The 20,456-nt window shown below is 43.7% G+C and overlaps 2 protein-coding genes across 3 annotated transcripts in view; one reads left to right on the forward strand and one right to left on the reverse strand.

Moving 5' to 3' along the window:
• The window catches only part of LOC116376185 (ADP-ribose glycohydrolase MACROD2-like), a 327,881-nt gene that overhangs the window by 183,261 nt on the left and 124,164 nt on the right, over positions 1-20,456 (forward strand). The window lies entirely within an intron of this gene.
• flrt3 (fibronectin leucine rich transmembrane 3) lies at positions 1,323-18,002 on the reverse strand. Of its 2 annotated transcripts, none has more exons than XM_020495629.2 (3): positions 17,659-18,002; positions 7,002-7,161; positions 1,323-4,829 (listed from the first exon to the last, which is right to left on the reverse strand). In XM_020495629.2, the coding sequence occupies exon 3, from the start codon at positions 4,771-4,773 to the stop codon at positions 2,806-2,808; it is 1,968 nt and encodes a 655-aa protein (XP_020351218.1). In that variant the 5' UTR covers positions 4,774-4,829; positions 7,002-7,161; positions 17,659-18,002; the 3' UTR covers positions 1,323-2,805. The 2 variants fall into 2 exon arrangements, with proteins under 2 accessions (XP_020351218.1, XP_020351217.1); XM_020495628.2 differs by having other exon boundaries at positions 6,253-7,161.

A 20,456-nucleotide genomic window follows, 5' to 3' on the forward strand; every position in this document is an offset into this window, starting at 1 on the left:
TGTCTCTCCCTTTCTCTCTCTCTGTCTCTCTGTCTCTCCCTTTCTCTCTTTCTGTCTCTCTGTCTCTCCCTTTCTCTCTTTCTGTCTCTCTTTCTGTCTCTCTCTTTCTGTGTCTGTCTCTCGGTCTCTCTCTCTGTCTCTCTCTTTCTGTCTCCCTCTGTCTTTCTCTCTCTGTCTCTCTGTCTCGGTCTCTCAGTCTCTTTGTCCCTCCCTTTCTGTCTATGTCTCTCTCTCTCTCTCTCTCTGTCTCTCTCTCTCTCTCTCTCTCTCTCTCTCTCTCTCTCTCTCTCTGTCTCTCTCTCTCTCTCTCTGTCTCTCTGTCTCTCTGTCTCTGTCTCTCTGTCTCTCTGCTCAGTCCTGTGTTTTGTATTGCCTGGGATCCCCAGCAGAGCTTGGATTGTGACACTCCTTACGGTGGCTCGTCATTAGATTACACACACACGCACGCACGCACGCACGCACACACACACACACACACACACACACACACACACACACACACACACACACACACACACACACACACACACACACACACACACACACACACACACACACACACACACACACTGTGAGCCTGGGACCAACCCCCAGAGAGAACCCAGATCTCACCACACCATCTGATATAAATCACACACGGTGGCTTCACCACATGAAAGACCAACGCCAGCCTCAAGCAGCTGTTGCTCTGTAGACTGATTGCCTACGGAGTGTGTGTGTGTGTGTGTGTGTGTGTGTGTGTGTGTGTGTGTGTGTGTGTGTGTGTGTGTGACTGGGTTGTTAGAGGAGTGTGTGTGTGTGTGCCCACGTGTGTGTCTGTCTGACTGCCCACAGAGAGGCTGAGGGACACTGCATGTTAAAGAACAATATCATCTCTACCCTCGTCTCCTAGTTAAAAAGCTCAGTACATCTTGGAAATACAGCCAGGCAGACATTTTCCTCATCGCTGTGAGCGAAATGCATTTTTTAATCTCTGCAGAAAATAGGTCATAGTTGTGAGCTCTAAATCTGCCATTTTCCCTCCAAAACCTTTTTTAGGAAGTCTGTATATGGATGATGTCATTCAAAGGATGTTATCTCCCTTCCTGGGCCTCTGTGCTTGTTTCACTATTAAATAACCAGGAGAAACAGTGTGGTCATTATTGACCAGAATGTATTCTGTTTGAGTGTATACTTTGCTTGTGCTTATAGACAATGCTGTTTCATATTTGCAAAAGTATCAAGCACATGAGTGCATTGCAATGTTTTTCTTATGCAGACTGAGGGCTACAAATGGTGATTTTGAAATGGATTTTTAGTGTTTCAGGTAAGAAAGACACGTCTTGTTATTTTATCCACTTTTATTCTGCAATATGACCAATATTTTCTCATATTCAAGTGTGTATGAAAAAAAGTCACTGATTTCTTAAAAAGCTAAATACAATAAGCATTAGATCAAGGCACATACAAGACTGGGCCAAAGAGCATTCAATGCACTTTGGTTTTCAGTTCAGGAATTCTTGAAAGATGGGACAATTGTCCCGACTTTCAAGAATCCCTGAGCAACTTTGTAAAGAACAATTAACTTTGAAATTGTGGTAACATAGAAGTAGTAGTGTCTTCAATCTGGAAAAAAATACAAAATACAAAATCATAATCATAAACAAGGAAATCGGTGACGTTTGTATTCAAAAGAAAGCCATTTTTTTCTCTATGTCCATTTATCTTGCCCTGTTTATATCTAGTCTATGTTTGAGGGCCACGTTTGGATGACTAATGGTACAAGGTACTGGAGAATGGCATCCATGGTAGTTTAGCCAGATAGAGATATAGGGGGTTGTCAGCCTGGCCACCCTACATGGGTTAATATGTTAGGAGAGGGTCTCCTCTCCTCTCCTAAAGGTCTGTGTGCTTCATATGCCCTGTGCTGTGTTCTACAGGACTGCTTGACACACATACACACAGGCACTCACTCACGCTCGCAAGCACAATCACAAGGACACGTGCAGACACACACACACACACACACACACACACGCACACACACACACACACACACACACAAACGTGTTCTACCTGTGCTGTCTCTGTTTCTGTTTTTTCCAAACAGAAAAACTAAATGAATCCACACACTGAACAAAGCATAGATGTAAAGCACGACACCTCCATATCTAGTCCATGTTTCAAGAAATACACCCCTCTGGGTCTCTCTGGCTAGGTACATGTAGGCGACTGCTCTCTGCTTGTCTCTCCTCAGCGGAAGAAGGCAACACGCCTGCTGTCTCGCTGCTTCGCCCTGGTTCTTCTTAGTTAATCAGCTGTGTACTTTTGATCATCATGTCATTTCTTTTGCCTTTTTGTTGTTATCGAACAGCCACAAAAATAGTGTCAAAGGACCTGTGCTTTATTCTTCAAGTCTGATTGTTCAACACAGCAATGAAAACCCACTTTCACAGTTGACAAGTCATCATATCTCAGTAGAACAGAGTTTGTTTTTATACTTGGTTGTTAGGTAACCTTAAGCCAAAGGAAATACAGTACAAATTACTAAAAACCCCTAAAATATAGAATTGCAGTTTTAATTACAACATACACTGACCTGCGGCTCAGTGATGGGCCTACTGTCTGCAATGTGAACCATGTTTGTTCTCCTCTTCGTCATAAAATGTCCTTAAATATAAATTATATGGGCAAATGTACAGAAGAACATTGCTTTCTCAATCAGTCTTTTAGATCCAGTGTTTTATAACAATATCTTATAGCCACTTAGTTTCAAGTCATCACCGAACGCACTCATTTATAATAAAATGTCCTGCGTTATCAATATCATGAATGGGAGTGGTCTGAATCAGGTATTCCGCTGTCTCTGTAGCTCCTGTTGCTAATACTGGTCTCGCTGTGTGGGCTTTTGTACAGACTCAATCCATTCGGAGGGAAAATCGTATGTATCACAAACTCCTCTTTGGACACGGGCACGGGGTGTATGGGGATCATCTGAAAAGAGGCCTCTCGTATCTCCAAGATCGAGGTATCCTTCTTCGTTCCCGCCTCTGCGTAATCGTCCTTCCTCCGTCGGCCCTTGTTGTAGGTGCAATTCCTGGAAAACAGCGAACCCTTCCTGTGCACGTACCAGCACACAAGCGCCAGCATTATCATTGCCAACAGAGCCACAGCCCCTCCGATGATCGCGGCTAAAGGCAGACTGGAATTGTTGTAAGGCTCCTTTTCCTGTTCGCGGTTCAGAGTGGTGGTGGGGTTGTAGGCCTTCAGAGAACTGGTCTCTGTCTCGATGCAAACCGGAGTCTCGTCCGACAGGTAAATGTTGCTGGTCTCCATGGGAACCATGCATATCCTGTATGAGGATTCCGGTTCTAGAGCTGTCAGGAGGTACTCCGTCTTCTCCCCCTGTACGATGGTCTCCGTGATGGAACCAAATGAAGGGTTGTGGCCGAGTTTTAACCAGCTGAGCCTTAGGGCAGTCATGGGTACAGAAACCCTCCAGGAGATGTGCACTGTCTCTGCACTGCTCGACTTCACGCTGATCCTGATGATCTTTCTACCTGATGGTGTCGTAGTACTGCGGTGGTTCTTACTCAGTTCAGGCATTTTCACCACTGGTCTTTTAGTGACAAAGGAGGGCCATTGTGGATGTGAGGGGGGTAAGGTGTTAGAGACGGTGCTGGTCTCGAAGGTAGGGGCCCCCTGGCTCCCACCCAAGTCAGAGCCTCCACAGTCAAACAAGTCAGTAGACAGATCCTTTATAGCCATGCCCTTCACCTTGTCCGGCCCCTGGCACATAAACCCTCGAACGTTGACTTTTGTCGGCAGCGACCTTAACCAGTCTCTCACCCACTTCATCCGGCAAGTACACTGCCATGGGTTGTTACGGAGCAGGAGCTGCGTGAGGTTATCCAGGTCTTCAAACACTCCTTGAGGCAGACTGCTCAGGTTGTTGCCCGATAGATCCAGCCGATACAGCTGCCTGAGGAAAGCGAAAGCCCCGGCCGGCACCCGGTTGATGTGGTTGTCTTGGAGCTGCAATTTTTCAAGACTGGTTCCCGGTAAGTTAGCCGGCGGAGACGTCAGTGTGTTTCTCACCAGGGACAGCTCGGTGAGATTAATCAGGTTGATGAAGGCCATCTCGCCGATGCCGCGGTTGTTGAGTAGGTTCCCGTCCAGGACGAGTCTCTTTAGGTTGATCAGGTCCTGGAGGGACGCCTCCGATATCGACGAGATCCGGTTGTCGTCGAAGCGCAGCTCCTCGATGGTCTGCGGAAGGCCGGACGGGATGGTGCTCAGGTGGTTCCTGGACAGAAAAAGTAGTCTCAGGTGGGTGCTGTCCCTGAACGCTCCCTCCTCGATGCTAACCGCCGAGACAGAGTTATCATCCAGGTGTAGTTCCTCGATCAGCGGGATCTGACCCAGCGATGCATGCGTAATCATCCGAATATTATTCTCCTGTAGATGCAGCTCTTTGACTCCTATTGGCAGGTTTTGGGGGAACTCGTCCAGATTATTACAGTACAGATAGATCTTCTCAACATTGCTTAGCCTCTTCAGATCGGTGGGGATACCAGCACTCTTGATCCTGTTGTTTTGGAGGAAGAGTACAGTAGCATCCAGCGGAATGCCAGTAGGAATAGAGGTGAGGCCTCGATCATTACAGTAGATGAAGGTCCCATCACAGCGGCAGGCCGATGGGCAGGAGGCTGAGGTCACCAGAGGGTTAGCCAGACCCAAGAGTAGTCCTACTCTGGTCAGGAAGAGGAGGAAGTTCTTGCATTGGGCGGTCATCTTGTTTGGAGGTTGTGGCGTCTGGTGTAGTCTGGCAGTGTGATCACTCAGGAACCCTTAGGGAGGAGACAGAAGGGTAAAGTTAATGCACAAGGCCTTTAAAAGGAAGCCAACATTCTTGTTTCTAGTAATTGCTGTTTGCTTGAATTGTGTTGCCTCAAGCTCTTTCCGCAATAAACGTTCTGCAATATATTATATTGTTCGTAGGCCCTATGCAAACTATTAAATTGATATAAATTGTTACTATTACGATTGACCAAACACAGAAAATGAATTAAAGCAACTAGCGAGGCTAAAACTAGTTTGAGTGCAAAGGGCTGTTTTCAAGGAACACACATAACGTTAGTACATACATTCCCATTAGACTCTAGAAACTTCACAAGTTTACAATGTTTTTCCCTTTTCCTCATTTCTTGTTTGTAGATAAGAAAATCCTTTAACATCTGGCCTCTCTTCTGAATTCAATCCCTGTGCTTGGGCTTTAGCTTGTAAAATGTAATAGCTTGGCCTTGGTTGTTTTACACGTTTCTGTATCTTTCTCAAGGCTGCCTTTCATTGCTGCTAGTGTGTGTGTGTGTGTGTGTGTGGGGGGGGGGGGGGGGGGCATGAACAAAGTCAGGCCTTGTAAATGAACTGTTGTGGAAACGTCTCTCTTGCTCTCTGTCTTACATTCTTACATTAATCTGGCCTAGAGCTCACAAGGTGGTAGAAACGTTTCTATTTACAGAAGGAGAAAAACAGAAAACATTCCTCAAGAAATAACGGTGTCAGTAGAACAAGTCTTCTGAGGGAGATTCTTTGCATTGCTGGTCAGATTCCTAGGTAGCAGTGGCAGTGCTTTGCAGACTCAATACCAAATGTGGAACAATGTAAACCAAACTGCACTCATCAGTCATCCATTCACTAACTACATGGCTGAACTGTTCAGTGCTTGGCTGTGACTGGTAGCAATAACTGATTTAGAGCAGTTAATATTGCATGAATAATCACATTTAAGTTACCTTTTAACACAGCAGTATATTTGTAAGTAGAAGTTGTCATGTGCTGTTTCTCTATACACAGCCACAAACACCAAGGAAACAGCAAACTGTTTCTTAACTAGCACTGCAACAACAAGAGGTCATGACCTCAAATTAATATGGCAAAACAGTAGGTGCAAACTGCTTGTCTGTCTTTCTCCTTTAGTTTATACTGTGACCAGTGAAGTGTGGTTTCCCTTTTAATTAGACAAGTACTGATTTATTACTTTAATTAAGCATTCATGTACTGACCTCTCCTTCCACCACGTCTCATTAGAAAACACACACACACACACACACACACACACACACACACGCACACGCACACGCACACGCACACACACACACACACACACACACACACACACACACACACACACACACACCATTATTAGAAACCTTGGTTTGGTCAGTGAGGTGTAAAGAAGCCACAGCCAACATCCAATCATAGCTGTCATACCTGAAGGATCCGTAAATAATCCTTCTGCAGCCACACAAGAATCCTTTCCCCATCCAGCAGATGGAGATGTATGTTGAAATCTTTTCTATTAATCCTTTTCAGAAAGGAAAAGTTTATTAGCGTAGTAAGAGAGAGAAGGTCTTTGCTTATACCCTTGGTTATATTGTGACCCGGGTCAGTGTGTTTGAACTAAACTGATCCGTGTTTGTTCGCTGACCCTCCTCTTGTGTTGTCAGCCCTGCTCAGGCCTCTCAGGCCATCAAAGGTTTTGTCATGGAAGATAAGCCAGTAGAAAAAGCATCTCCACTCAGACTGAAAGACAAAGCTGCAGTCTTCCTCCTCTCAAAAGCACAAGATTTCGGGGGGTGGGGGGTAATATTAAAAAGGAATGTCCCAATGGTAGTAGTAGTAGTAGTAGAGCCCTTGTATCGTCCAACTCAGCAACTCCAATAACCCCAAATTAGATGTCTTTGTGTTACATAGAGGCCCCCTCCTCTTAGGGTAGAGATTTGAAGCTGAGGTTAGGTCCTCTCAGGAAAGGGGAGGGTAACTCCAGCAGGCTCTCCACAGAAAAGAAAAGAATACCCAAAGCTGGACTGAGCCATGCCAATACCAACCCTGCTTCCTAAGACTCACTCCAGGGCTGTATCACTTATGTACTCCAGCCTTGCAGGAAACACAGAATGGCGTTTTCCATGAATCCAGGGCTAGTGAAGTTCTAGATACTCCAGTAACAGAGTGGTACGTACTCCTCAAGAGACCTGTGGACGGCAGGACAATGGTCGGATCGCTTCTCCCAGGCCCAGCCTCGTAGTAGCTTGTTCCCTTATGGTCACACACCTGCTCTCTGGACCATGTGGTGTCCTGCTTCTATTCCTGTACCCACACTATTCTGCATTGGTTGGTTCTCTGAAAAACAGCCAAAGAGACAAAGATCAACGTTATTTAACATCCATAGGCTATTAGCAATCAATGTAACATCTGTCAGACAGACAGTGTCTGTAAGTATGAGGAGTGAAGGGAAATCATTGGGAAACGTCCCTGGTTAAAAGTAATGCACTTTATAGAGAATAGGGTTCCATTTGAGACACAGATTTCAAGGTTAATGGATGTCATATGGCCTGCTGCCTGGCCTAAATGCAAAGAAACACACAGCATGGTGCCATTAAGTCTACCTCTGTCTGTTCAACTCCTTCTTCCTTCCTTCACTCTCATCAAACAATGCATGTCTTTTTTAATTATAGAGGACAATGCTTTAGGGAAATTCAGATTTAATGAAAGGTGGATTCAGAAATCTCTAACAGAGAAGAGGTTGTGAAGATCCTATTTATTCTATGTTAAATCTCTGTATATGCTAAATCTCTGTATAGGTTAAATCTCTGTATAGGCTAAATCTCTGTGTAGGCTAAATCTCTGTGTAGGCTAAATCTCTGTATATGCTAAATCTCTGTATAGGCTAAATCTCTGTGTAGGCTAAATCTCTGTGTAGGCTAAATCTCTGTATAGGCTAAATCTCTATGTAGGCTACATCTCTGTATAGGCAAAATCGTGAGGAATAAAACATCTAACAACAGTACACATGGTATGAACACTAGCCGGGATGAGATGGGTTATGGGAGTTGAGACTGAGTCAGAGCCCCTAAAGCTTATTACATGTATCTGTAGATCAGGGGGATTTATTTAGCTTTGCCTGAATTAGCCTGGGAGAAAAGCCTGTGCTGCTTCTCTTTGATAGTGGACATAGTTGGTGAGACCCAGATTAACCGCTGTGTTCACTGTGGATTTTTATTTTTAAAAGATAAAACGTTTTTCTCCCCCCTAGCAGCTTGCTCAACCGTGATTGTGTGCATTGCCCTTTCCACCCCCCCAACCCTAATATCAGCCCCTCCCCCCCAGCACCCCTCCCCCCCATCTTCTCTGTGGTGATGGTAGAAAAGAATGTCTTTCCATATGAAAAGCGTCCGTGATCTAGACCCCTGTTTCCCTCTTGTTCCCTCCTGTCTTGCTCAGTTCACTGCCTCAGCTGACACTGCTTCGTTTTTCAACCGGAGCTGATGCTTCATTCTGGGTTGTGTCCTAAATGGCACCCTATTCCCTATATAGTGCAGTACTTTTTCAAAAGTAGTTCACTATGTAGGGAATAGGGTGCCATTTGGGACGAAGACTTGGCCTCTGAGTTTCTGACTAAGATTAAAGAATGCAATCTGCTCTGTTCTCAGAAAAGAAAAGGGGTCGCTTCTAGACAGAAGCTATGACCAGGGCAACACGCCCCTGAGCAAGGCCCCCTAAGGCGGCCTCTCTTGCTCCTGAGTGAAATGAAACTCCCTCCTCTGTTCACACTGCTCAGAAATGTACATGTGAGATAAAGCTCATTTGAAAGGCTCATGAATACAACTGGGCCAGCCACCCTACCCGTGTTCCAGCAGCACCTTTCGCCCTTACTTTCACCCCACCCTCCCTCAATCCCTCACTCACACACACACACACTATCTCTCTCACACACGCGTGTTGTACTTCTATCCTCGTGGGGACCTAAAATGTATTTCCATTCAATTTCCTATTTTCTCTAACGCTAAACCTAACCCTTACCCTAGCCTCAACCCTAAACCTAACCCTTACCCTAGCCTCAACCCTAAACCTAACCCTTACCCTAGCCTCAACCCTAAACCTAACCCTTACCCTAGCCTCAACCCTAAACTTAACCCTTACCCTAGCCTCAACCCTAAACCTAACCCTTACCCTAGCCTCAACGCTAAACCTAACCCTTACCCTAGCCTCAACCCTAAACCTAACCCTTACCCTAGCCTCAACCCTAAACTTAACCCTTACCCTAGCCTCAACCCTAAACCTAACCCTTACCCTAGCCTCAACGCTAAACCTAACCCTTACCCTAGCCTCAACGCTAAACCTAACCCTTACCCTAGCCTCAACGCTAAACCTAACCCTTACCCTAGCCTCAACGCTAAACCTAACCCTTACCCTAGCCTCAACCCTAAACCTAACCCTTACCCTAGCCTCAACCCTAAACTTAACCCTTACCCTAGCCTCAACCCTAAACCTAACCCTTACCCTAGCCTCAACGCTAAACCTAACCCTTACCCTAGCCTCAACGCTAAACCTAACCCTTACCCTAGCCTCAACGCTAAACCTAACCCTTACCCTAGCCTCAACCCTAAACTTAACCCTTACCCTAGCCTCAACCCTAAACCTAACCCTTACCCTAGCCTCAACGCTAAACCTAACCCTTACCCTAGCCTCAACGCTAAACCTAACCCTTACCCTAGCCTCAACCCTAAACCTAACCCTTACCCTAGCCTCAACCCTAAACCTAACCCGTAACCCTAACCCAAAATGTAACTCCTAACCACTAACCACTAACGCCTAACCCTAATCTTAGCCCTAACCCTAATCTTAGCCCTAACCCTAATCTTAGCCCTAACCCTAATCTTAGCCCTAACCCTAATCTTAGCCCTAACCCTAATCTTAGCCCTAACCCTAATCTTAGCCCTAACCCTAATCTTAGCCCTAACCTTAATTGTAACCCTAAACCTAACTCCTAAGCTTCAAATAGCCTTTGTTCTCATGGGGATGTGGGAAATGTCCCCACGAGGGAGAATTTTCCTTGTTTTATTATCCTTGTGGGGACGTTGGGGGATTTTAGGTCCCCACAAGGATAGAAGAACAAACCCATACAGACACACACACACCCTCTCTTTTAACAACCTACTACTACACCTTACATTAAACCTGGCCCGCTGGTGTGTGTGTGTGTGTGTGTGTGTGTGTGTGTGTGTGTGTGTGTGTGTGTGTGTTCCACTAGCTGCCATTTAAGTGTGCTCCTGTAGAACATGGACGAGAGTCGGCAATTTAACACCTGTAGCCTATGGAGAAGATTATGGAAATGAGAGGCTTGTAACCCGATTACAGCTCCAGTCCTGAGATGCTGTTGCCTGATGACCGCACACACACACACACACAGTCTTGTACAGCTGAACTTGTGGGGGGACACAATTCAGTTCCATTAAAAATCCTATTTTCCCATAACCCTAAACCTATGAGTACTCTTACCTGAACCTTAACCCAAAAACCTAACCTTAACCCTAACCCTAAACCTAACTCAAGCTCCGAACCCTAAAACTAACCCAAGCTCCGAACCCTAAACCTAACTCGAGCTCCGAACCCTAAACCTAACTCAAGCTACGAACCCTAAAACTAACCCAAACTCCGAACCCTAAACCTATCTCAAGCTCCGAACCCTAAACCCAACTCAAGCTCCGAACCCTAAACCCAACTCAAGCTCCGAACCCTAAACCTATCTCAAGCTCCGAACCCTAAACCCAACTCAAGCTCCGAACCCTAAAACTAACCCAAGCTCCGAACCCTAAACCTAATTCTAATTCTCACCCTAAACCTAACTCAAGCTCCTGTTTATATTCTTGTAAGGACTTCTGGTCCCCACGTCCACACTGACACACCACTCTCTCTCTCTCTCTCTCTTAATTCAATTTCAATTCAATTTAAGGGGCTTTATTGGCATGGGAAACATATGTTTACATTGCCAAAGCAAGTGAAATAGAAAATAAACAGAAGTTTAAAAAAAAAACATTTAAAAAATGAACATTAAACATTACACTCATAGAAGTTCCAAAAGAATAAAGACATTTCAAATGTCATATTATGTGTTGTAACGATGTGTTGCTCTCATAGAGAGAGACAAAGACAAAGGATTTGACTTTCTTTGTACATATACTGATTAATATGATGGAGCAGTCTTCCTGGCTTGTCACCCAGTCTCACCCTGACATGATGACTGCCCCTGACTCAGTGTCCAGCCTACAGTGAAAGGAACAGGTGACTTGTTACTAATGTAAGACTGACGCTAGTCCATGTGCACAGGGCTGGGGAAAGACCCAACATTTATTTTGCATGATGCATTGAACATAGAGTCCCTTTTTAAAAAGAGTTGCTATTATTGGGGGAGTTCTGGGAATAGGTTAGAGTTCTGGCTGAGGTAGGGAGGTGGTGTTTGTTTAGGTGGTGTGGTCTGTTTAATAGTATTGTAGCAGGGAGGGTCCTGAGACTTTTTTTGTGGTGTGTTGCCGGGTAGTGTTCCTCTCTGAACCAAGTAGGGGCTATCCTTCATGGTTAGTGCAGACAGCTTGAGTCCCTGGCCTGGTTGGCTGGTTGGCTTCTTGGCTGCCTTTTTCCACGCTTATCGGGTTTCTCACTTATCGGGTGGCTTCATTCTATTGTTCATTACCAGACATGCAGGAGGGCCCTCTGCTCTGTCCACTGAGGGGATTTGGATTAGATGTTCAAAGGTTTTGGTCAATTGTTTTAATAGCGTTCTCATATTTGAATTCATTAATTTTGTAGAGCTTTGTTTTTATACTGTATAGTTTGTTTTGATCTATCGACACAAACACACACACATCCACTTCTTCCCCAACACAAACACACACACATCCACTTCTTCCCCAACACACACACACACACACAAACACTTCTTCCCCAACACACACACACATCCACTTCTTCCCCAACACACACACACACACATCCACTTCTTCCCCAACACAAACACACACACATCCACTTCTTCCCCAACACAAACACACACACATCCACTTCTTCCCCAACACACACACCAATGTTTTTAACAGTGATGTGAGGTGGAAAAGGGTGCAAGGTTTTTTGGGTGATGGATGTCTCTCCCTATCGTCCTAATAAGCTCCTCCTATAGACGGCAGGAGGTTTTTGTAAACCGCCATAACCGGCTTCCGCTCCACTGAATGTGGACTAGCAAAATTTGTATGATTGTGTGTTGACACACACACACACAGACACACACACTTTCAGCTAGCGGAGGGAAAGATAATGTCAGAGACTAACACAAAACCACAGGACGTGATAGATTATAGCCACAGCTAGAGAGATTTAAGTCTAGAACTCCTGCATCCAAAATAGTAACCCATTCCCTATATACACTAGAGCCCAATGAGCCCTGGTCAAAATTAGTGCACTATATTGGGAATGTACAGATGTAGGATCTTAAGTTGAACACTCTGGTGCAGGGGAAATGTTAAATTCGTAGTGTATTTTAGGTTTAAAAGGGATTTGGAAGTTTGTCATTTCCACTTTGAAATTTCAGATGTAATTTTCCCTTACGAATAATGTATCAACCCTTACAAAAATGTCCGTTAATTATAATCCACATAATAAATCACATGTCCTGTTGCTGCAGGATTATTTTTATGCTGTAGCAAACTGGCTCAAATGAAGATCCTACATCTGTAGTTCCATTTGTGACGCAGCCAAGGGCCTAAGACATATGCTCTCTGGACACAGATCCCAGAGAGAAACAAAGAGATCTGTGAAAACTGAAGCAATTTGGAAACAATTTCATGGCTGTCAAGAAGTATTTTAGATTAAAACGTCTTTTTTAAGTTTCTTTACAAAGTAAGTGATAAAATTACATGGACTGAATTATTAGAGGAAACAGTTAAAATTACCAAAGTTTCTGTGGTTAAATATTCAAGAGTTATAGAATGCATTTAAATCACTGTATAGTTCTCCATTGGGAAATCAATGATGTATTTGTACGTGTTGTAGTTTATTTATTTAGATCACAACATAGTTATAGATAGATTGTAACTACACACATAGCATGCTATGGAAATACTGTTGGTTGGTCAGAAGCTTAGAAGTGAGGCTGAGTCTTGCATTTAACATCTTGGAAGATAAATATACATTTTAGGCAAAAGGAAAAACAACAACCATAGAATTTAGAATTCCCAGTTTCATTTGTTTTAGAAGGTAGACTGTAGGTTATACCTTTTATTGATGTTTACCCTTACTGTCAGTTTATTTATTTTGTTTCCTTTCTGCTTCTGGCTTTGATTTTAGAGGAACAGATTTTTTATTCTTTAGGATAAATAATAGATTATTTTACTGTACCCCCAGGCACCTTCGCCAGCTGTCTCCATTTGTCACTATTCTAAGTAATTGTTAGAAAAAGAGAAAGCGTGAGCGAGGAGGGCCGCATAGGGCCTACTGTGGAGCTACTGGGGCCCACTGGGTCTTACCCAGGCCTACTGGGGTGCACAGACACAAAAGAACATTCATGAATGCATCTGAATTCACAGTGAGGGAGACAGACAGGCAGGCCGTGTTTCAGAAAGATAATCTATCATAGTTTAGTTTCAGGGATTGAGGTTTGGTGCGTAACCTCCCTTCTGTTGTTATCGGTTAGATGGGATGAACAACAACACTGTTACCAGACCATTTGGGCTTATAGAGCAGAGAGAGAGGGGATAGAGGCGGAAAGGGGTCTGGGGACGACGGGGGATCTATAGAAGAGAGAGTGAGATAGAGAGAGAGCGAGCGTGAGGTCTGTGGTAGACGGGTGTCTCTCCATTGTAACACTCTAAAAGGAAAGCCAGATCAGTCTGTTGCTGCAGCAGCTGCATGGTTTTTACCACACGGGGGTGGTAGGCACTGCAAGATGGAGGAACCAGCCGTGTGTGTGTGTGTGTGTGTGTGTGTGTGTGTGTGTGTGTGTGTGTGTGTGTGTGTGTGTGTGTGTGTGTGTGTGTGTGTGTGTGTGTGTGTGTGTGTGTGTGTGTGTGTGTGAGTGTGTGGACTGTTGCACTTCTGGTGCTTGGCTGTGTAGGTTGTAATCGGCTAACAGAACCGCTGTCAAGGAATGGGGCCTCCTACTGTTCTAAAGGACAGCAGGCATGGGCATGGACAGTCAGGGCCGTAGCTTATTATACTGTAGGCCCTTTAGCCTTCATTCCATGTTAAGGCTCACATATTTGACTCAAGCAAATGAAAGGAATTGGGGTGCTTTGTGAGAAAAGCTCATTTTCCTTCTTGCCTTTTACATTTCTCTTCTTTATTCTCTTTATCTCTCAGTATAATTAGTGATTTCATTCTGGTAGGATTGGAATTGGTGATTAAAAATAGCCTTATTGTTTCATTAATGATGGATGGAATTGAATTAGGCCTAAATGTTGAGAATACGATTACAAATGTAGAGAATACTTGATTGGATTTAGAAGTATTGTAAAAGGCCTATCTAATTCTAAAAATGACCGCCCAGTTTAGTCCAAATAAAAAGTTAAAGCAGAACATGTAGAATATCTATATCTAATATATGTCTAGTAGATGACACGTGCATGTATGGTTGAACGTGATGTAAAGGGACTATCTATTTCTAATCATTACTTCCTCCGTTTAGTCAAAATGTCCAAGGTAAAAAGGCAACAAAATACATGATCATATTATTCTCAGTCCTTTGTCTAGATAAACACATGTCTGTAGTGACCTGGTTAGCCAACTAGACTGATCTAATCCAGTTAAGGAGATTCTTCCCTGTGAAAACCAATTGACCAGTGACTTTGCCCTGGGGCAGTCCACACAGTAGAACAATAGGCTAGCTCTGTCTCCCTACCCTGCCTGACTGACAGACTGATGTAAACAGACCAGGCTACTTGGCAATAGCTAGTAGCCATTTTGTTTTTTTAAATCCGTGATTAAGACTTGCTTTCATTAGTGTAGCCTGGAGCAGTGTATTGCTAAATAGAATGATCTGGTATAGGCTACTGGAATCAGACATGCTCTTGTGATAACCTGTTTTGTTTCAGCTATCTGCCAATGGCTAACATTTTGTTTTAATCTGTCGGGTATTACAGCAAAGTTACCTTTCAAGGAATTCCTTTTAAATGTGTAATCAGTTTGTATATTGAAACTACAGGCCTAGACATGTGGTTTTGATGTCCAGTTGTTTCTAATGTGAATTGTGTCCTGAATAGTGGATTGGGACTTAAACACCATTTCACCTAGATCAATGGCTGAGTTAATTTCATCACCCGATAGGCCTATTGCCCAACTACATGTCACCTGGCTTGCTGCCTTAGATGTTAGCAAATAACCAAGTCCTCAATACACACATAGGCTATGTCCCTATAACAACACTTTTGATCACAGGAGAGGAAACAAAGCGCATTTCCAGTAGCAGTGTTCTTGCTACACTCTTAGAAAAAAGGGTTCCAAAAGGGTTCTTCAGTTATTCCCATAGAAGAACCCTTTTTGGTTCCAGGTAGAACCCTTTTGGATTCCATGTAAAGTTCTAACTGGAACCAAAAGGGTTCTACCTGGAACCAAAAAGGGTTATCCAATGGGGACAACCGAAGAACCCCTTTAGGTTCTAGATAGCACCTTTTTTTTCTAAGAATGTTCGTTTAAAAAAAATCATAGATAAATAGCCAATACAAATCAAATCAAATTGTATTCGTCACATGCGATGAATAGAGTAGACCTTGAAATGCATACTTACAAGCCCTTAACCAACAATGCAGTTTTAACAGAAGTAAGAACACCTGATTATTTAGTAGGCCTAATGCGCAGTTCAGTGACCTTGTGGTAATATTAGATAGGCATATTTGATATCATTATTTTGATCATCCGTAGGATAAAATAGAGAATGCCAATTAAGACTGGACTTTCATTCACACTGACTACGCATCGTCTAATAGGCAAGCTACATACAGTATGTTGATCATAGGCTTAACATTAGTGTGGGAATCTGTTTGATGGAGACCTATTAAACCGATTATATAACCGGCTCAATCAGATAATGCTGGTGTTATCATCTAACCAAACCGCGCTTCCTTTTTTCTGCTCTCCTCTATTCGATAGAGACTATAGGTCATTATCTTAAGAAATATGTGATTGGGACATGAACGAGCTATGATGTTGTCTCTAGCTTATCACCATCTATTTTATGGCGTATTATTTTATGGCGTATTATTATACGAACACAACTGCATAGGGTTGGCGTGAAAAACGCTCCGGGTATGTGGCTATGGCATGCGGAGAGGGAGAGGAGCTTGTATGTTTTTTGCGCACACAGAAATAACACACCACACATTGAAATGCAGCTTGGCTACCCCTAACACCATTTGTGGTGATAACGCACATGATGCACATGGACAATTCCCTCCCAAAAGTCGAGTTGATCCATGTCGCTGAGCTTTTTGTGGCGGTGGGAGAGGAGAGAAGAGCGAGACAAACTCCCACCGTCTGCGAGAGCTGCATTTAGCGGAGTTTTCCCATCGTCTTAAGCTGCCCTCCGTGACAAACCTCCGCTCTCCTTCTCTACCAGATCAGCATCGTAATTTAATACACTCACAGGGGTGTCTTCCAGCTCCTCCGAAGCTTGCTAGGCTACACTCTTAGAAAAAAAGGTGTTATCTAGAACCTAAAGGGGTTCTTCGGCTGTCCCCATAGTGCATCCCTTTGAATAACCATTTTGGTTCTAGGTAGAACCATATTGACTTCCCTGTAGAATCCTTTCCACAGAGGGTTGTACCTGGAACCAAAAAGGGTTATCCTATGCGGGCAGCCGAAGAACCCTTTTGGAACCCCTTTTTCTAAGAGTGCCAGATGCTTAGACCGCTCATTCTTCCCAGATATACTACTGTAAAAGTTTACAGTGTAGTGTTTGTCTTTTATGCAGTTATATCTCCACGATTCATTCCATTATATATGCACCTTCAGAATCCCTCAGTAGTCTATCCATTTGTAATTTGAAAGATATCGTAGTGAATACGGGATAGAAAGATAACTCCGCGGTCCCTGTTGCTTCCTTCCGCGGAGGAGTTGAGAGGGTTTGGATAAAGACTTTATTTATCCGGATCAGTCTAGTCAGCCAGCCGTATGAACGAGCTAGCGGAGCGTCATTGCGGTACTCCGTCTTCGTGGTTGGTAGAGCTACTTGCAATGCGGAGAGAGGGACAGACAGACACGGAGGAAAAGGCTGCATTGCCGCCAGAGGTAAAATTGAGCTGCGAGCTGCTGGTTTCTCTCGGAACGTATCGTCTACCCTATCAGAGAAAATATGCATTTGGCAAGAGACACACGTCTAGCAAAGGAGCCTGGTGTATTGGAAAGTGACTAGAAAATTAAGAATATTAAGGAATAATCTATGTGTTTTAGTTTCATTTAGTGCTCTATATTCTGCATAATGATAAACTCTCCAGAACAAGCTTGGTTTTTATGTTGTGAGCTGTGTGGTTGAATTATAGGTTAAACAACCACATGCATACATTTGTTCTGTTATTTGGTGTAAAATGCCCTCTTAATCGCTCACCATCATACTCAAAAAGAGATTTAAAAAAATACATTTGATTATGAAAGAAAACCGATAGCCTAGTGACAAGGCATAAACCCACAGCTGCAGAACTATTTATGATGGAACATGTATGCAGCTGTCCTCATTTGAAATAACCAGAAATAGATTTATTCAAATCTTCTCACTTTTTTATTTCCTTCTTTAGAAAAATGGGGATACAGGAAAAGAGAAATGCAATAGAACTCCAGCACAACATTTAAGACACTTACCTCCTGAATGAACCAAGAAGTAAAAAAACAAATAAATATCCTCCCTAGAAAAGCAGTCTGTAAAATAGAATATATTCCAATCCAAAACAGGGAGGATAGAGAATATCTTCAGATCCAAAAAGCCCACTCTTGAACACCAACCGAATGCTACAGTATAGCTCTGGTATCAGTTCTGTAGTCTGTCTGAAGCTGTAGCAGCAGTACTGGTCTGGTGTGTGTTTATTGGTCCTCACATACACACCACATACACACTCCAGTCCGCTGGCTGTGGTAAAGAGCCCAGGAATGGCAGGACAGATCGCTTGGGCAGAGCGCACTACAAGTGTGAACTTACATCAGCCTCTAGCGCTTCAATAGAGCTAGATAGATAGATGTCATCTGGGGGAGGGGCCTCGCTCGCTCTCCCTAGCTTGCTCGGTCCCCTTTCTCTTTCTCTTTCCCTCTCTCTCTCTCTCTCTCTCTCTCTCTCTCAGTGGTTGAGGGCGCAGTGTTATGTAAAGCCGCTAGGGGGAGTAGAAGAAAGGGATTGGACGTTCTGAGCCTATCGTATGCGAAGTGTGTGTGTAGCGGTAAACAGCAGTGAGAAGATGATGCTGCTCTGAAAGGAGAGGAAACGAGAGTACGCGCATTGTCCTGGCAGAGGGAGGGAGAGGATGTGTGTGTCAGGGAAATGTGGGTTGTACCGTATGCTTCACTTTTGTTTATAATCTATTTCACTTGCTTTGGCAATGTAAACATATGTTTCCCATGCCAATACAGCCCCTTAAATTGAAATTTAATTGAAATTGAAAGAGGGAGAGAGAGAAGGAGATGATTCTTATCACTTATCAAATATGGGATACATACACTACCGTTGAAAAGTTTGGGGTCACTTAGAAATGTCCTTGTTTAAGAAAGAAAATAACATTTTTTGTCCATTAAAATAACATAAAATTGATCAGAAATACAGTGTAAACATTGTTAATGTTGAAAATGACTATTGTAGCTTGAAACAGGATATTTTTTATGGAGCACAGAGGCCCATTATCAGCAACCATCACTCCTGTGTTCCAATGGCACGTTGTGTTAGCTAAATAGTACCCGTAAAACACCAGTCTCAACGTCAACAGTGAAGAGGCGACTCCGGGTGCTGGCCTTCTAGGCAGAGTTCCTCTGTCCAGTGTCTGTGCTCCTTTGCCCATCTTAATATTTTCTTTTTATTGGCCAGTCTGAGATATGTCCTTTTCTTTGCCTCTTCCCTGTTGACGTTGAGACTGGTGTTTTGTTGGTACTATTTAATGAAGCTGCCAGTTGAGGACTTGTGAGACGTCTGTTTCTCAAACTAGACACTGTAATGTACTTGTCCTCTTGCTCAATTGTTCACCATGGCCTCCCACTCCTCTTTCTATTCTGGTTAGAGCCGGTTTGCGCTGTTCTGTGAATTAAGTCGTACACAGCGTTGTACGAAATCTTCAGTTTCTTGGCAATTTCTCACATGGAATAGCCTTCATTTCTCAGAACAAGAATAGACTGACGAGTTTCAGAAGAAAGTTTCTGTTTCTGGCCATTTTGAGCCTGTAATCGAACCTGGAAATGCTGATGCTCCAGATACTCAACTAGTCTCAAGAAGGCCAGTTTTATTGCTTCTTTAATCACAACAACAGTTTTCAGCTGTGCTAACATAATTGCAAAAGGCTTTTCTAATGATCAATTAGCCTTTTAAAATGATAAACTTGGATTAGCTAACACAACGTGCCATTGGAACACAGGATGGTTGCTGATAATGGGCCTCTGTACGCCTATGTTGATATCCCATAAAAAATCGCCAGTTTCCAGCTACAATAGTCATTTACAACATTAACAATGTCTACACCCCAAACTTTTCAACGGTAGTGTATGTTTTTTATGTGGTGTGTATCAGTACACAGTAATAAAGCAATGGGCAAAAACTAGAAAGAGAGGAGTGTGTTTCGGTCAAACAAGTGTTGTGTGAAAGCTGCACGTGTAGATGAAAGGTGTGTGTGTGTGTGTGTGTGTGTGTGTGTGCTCATTTGATGCATATGTTTAGCACACTGTGTTTTGTGCCTCTGCCACACACACCTGAGTCTCTGTGAGTTTGTCTGTACTGCTTCTGTCTCTGCTTCCACTCTGTTTCGAGTTGTGTTTCAGGTCTTAATTCATTCAAACTGAGGGTGTGGACTCTGGTACCACACAGCAGCAGTGAGTCAGCCTGTTAGTAGAGGTTCTGCTGCAGGGTTGACCCAGGCCCTGTTTGTGTGTGTGTGTTCTGCCGAAGAAAGGATCCAGGACCATGTACCATGTACTTCATAAAGTATTTAGACCCCTTGACCTTTTCAACATTTTGTTAGTTTACAGCATGTGGCCAAATACTAAAATACTAAACTTTTGACCACTTTAACACATATGAGTGAATTTGTCCCAATACATTTGGTGCCCTGTAATGGGGGGGACTATGTACAAAAAGTGCTGTCATTTCTAAATGGTTCCCCGATATGGATGACAATACGCTCAAATTACATCTGCCAGTCTGTAACGCTCTGGGCGTAGTGGGTGCAAAGTCAGGCGCAGGAAGCAGAGAGTTCAGGGTAGTGCTTTTAATTGCACACACGGCGAACATAAGCCACCCCACGAAATACAGGGCGTTCACAAAACACTGGGACTCAAACAGTCCGGAGAAAACCCAACAAACGAAACACAGGGCACACACTAAACACTGGGACTCAAACAGTCCGGAGAAAACCCCACAAACGAAACACAGGGCACACACTAAACACTGGGACTCAAACAGTCCGGAGAAA

The sequence above is a fragment of the Oncorhynchus kisutch genome, linkage group LG11 (genome assembly GCF_002021735.2).
Source record: "Oncorhynchus kisutch isolate 150728-3 linkage group LG11, Okis_V2, whole genome shotgun sequence".
NCBI lineage: Eukaryota > Metazoa > Chordata > Actinopteri > Salmoniformes > Salmonidae > Oncorhynchus > Oncorhynchus kisutch.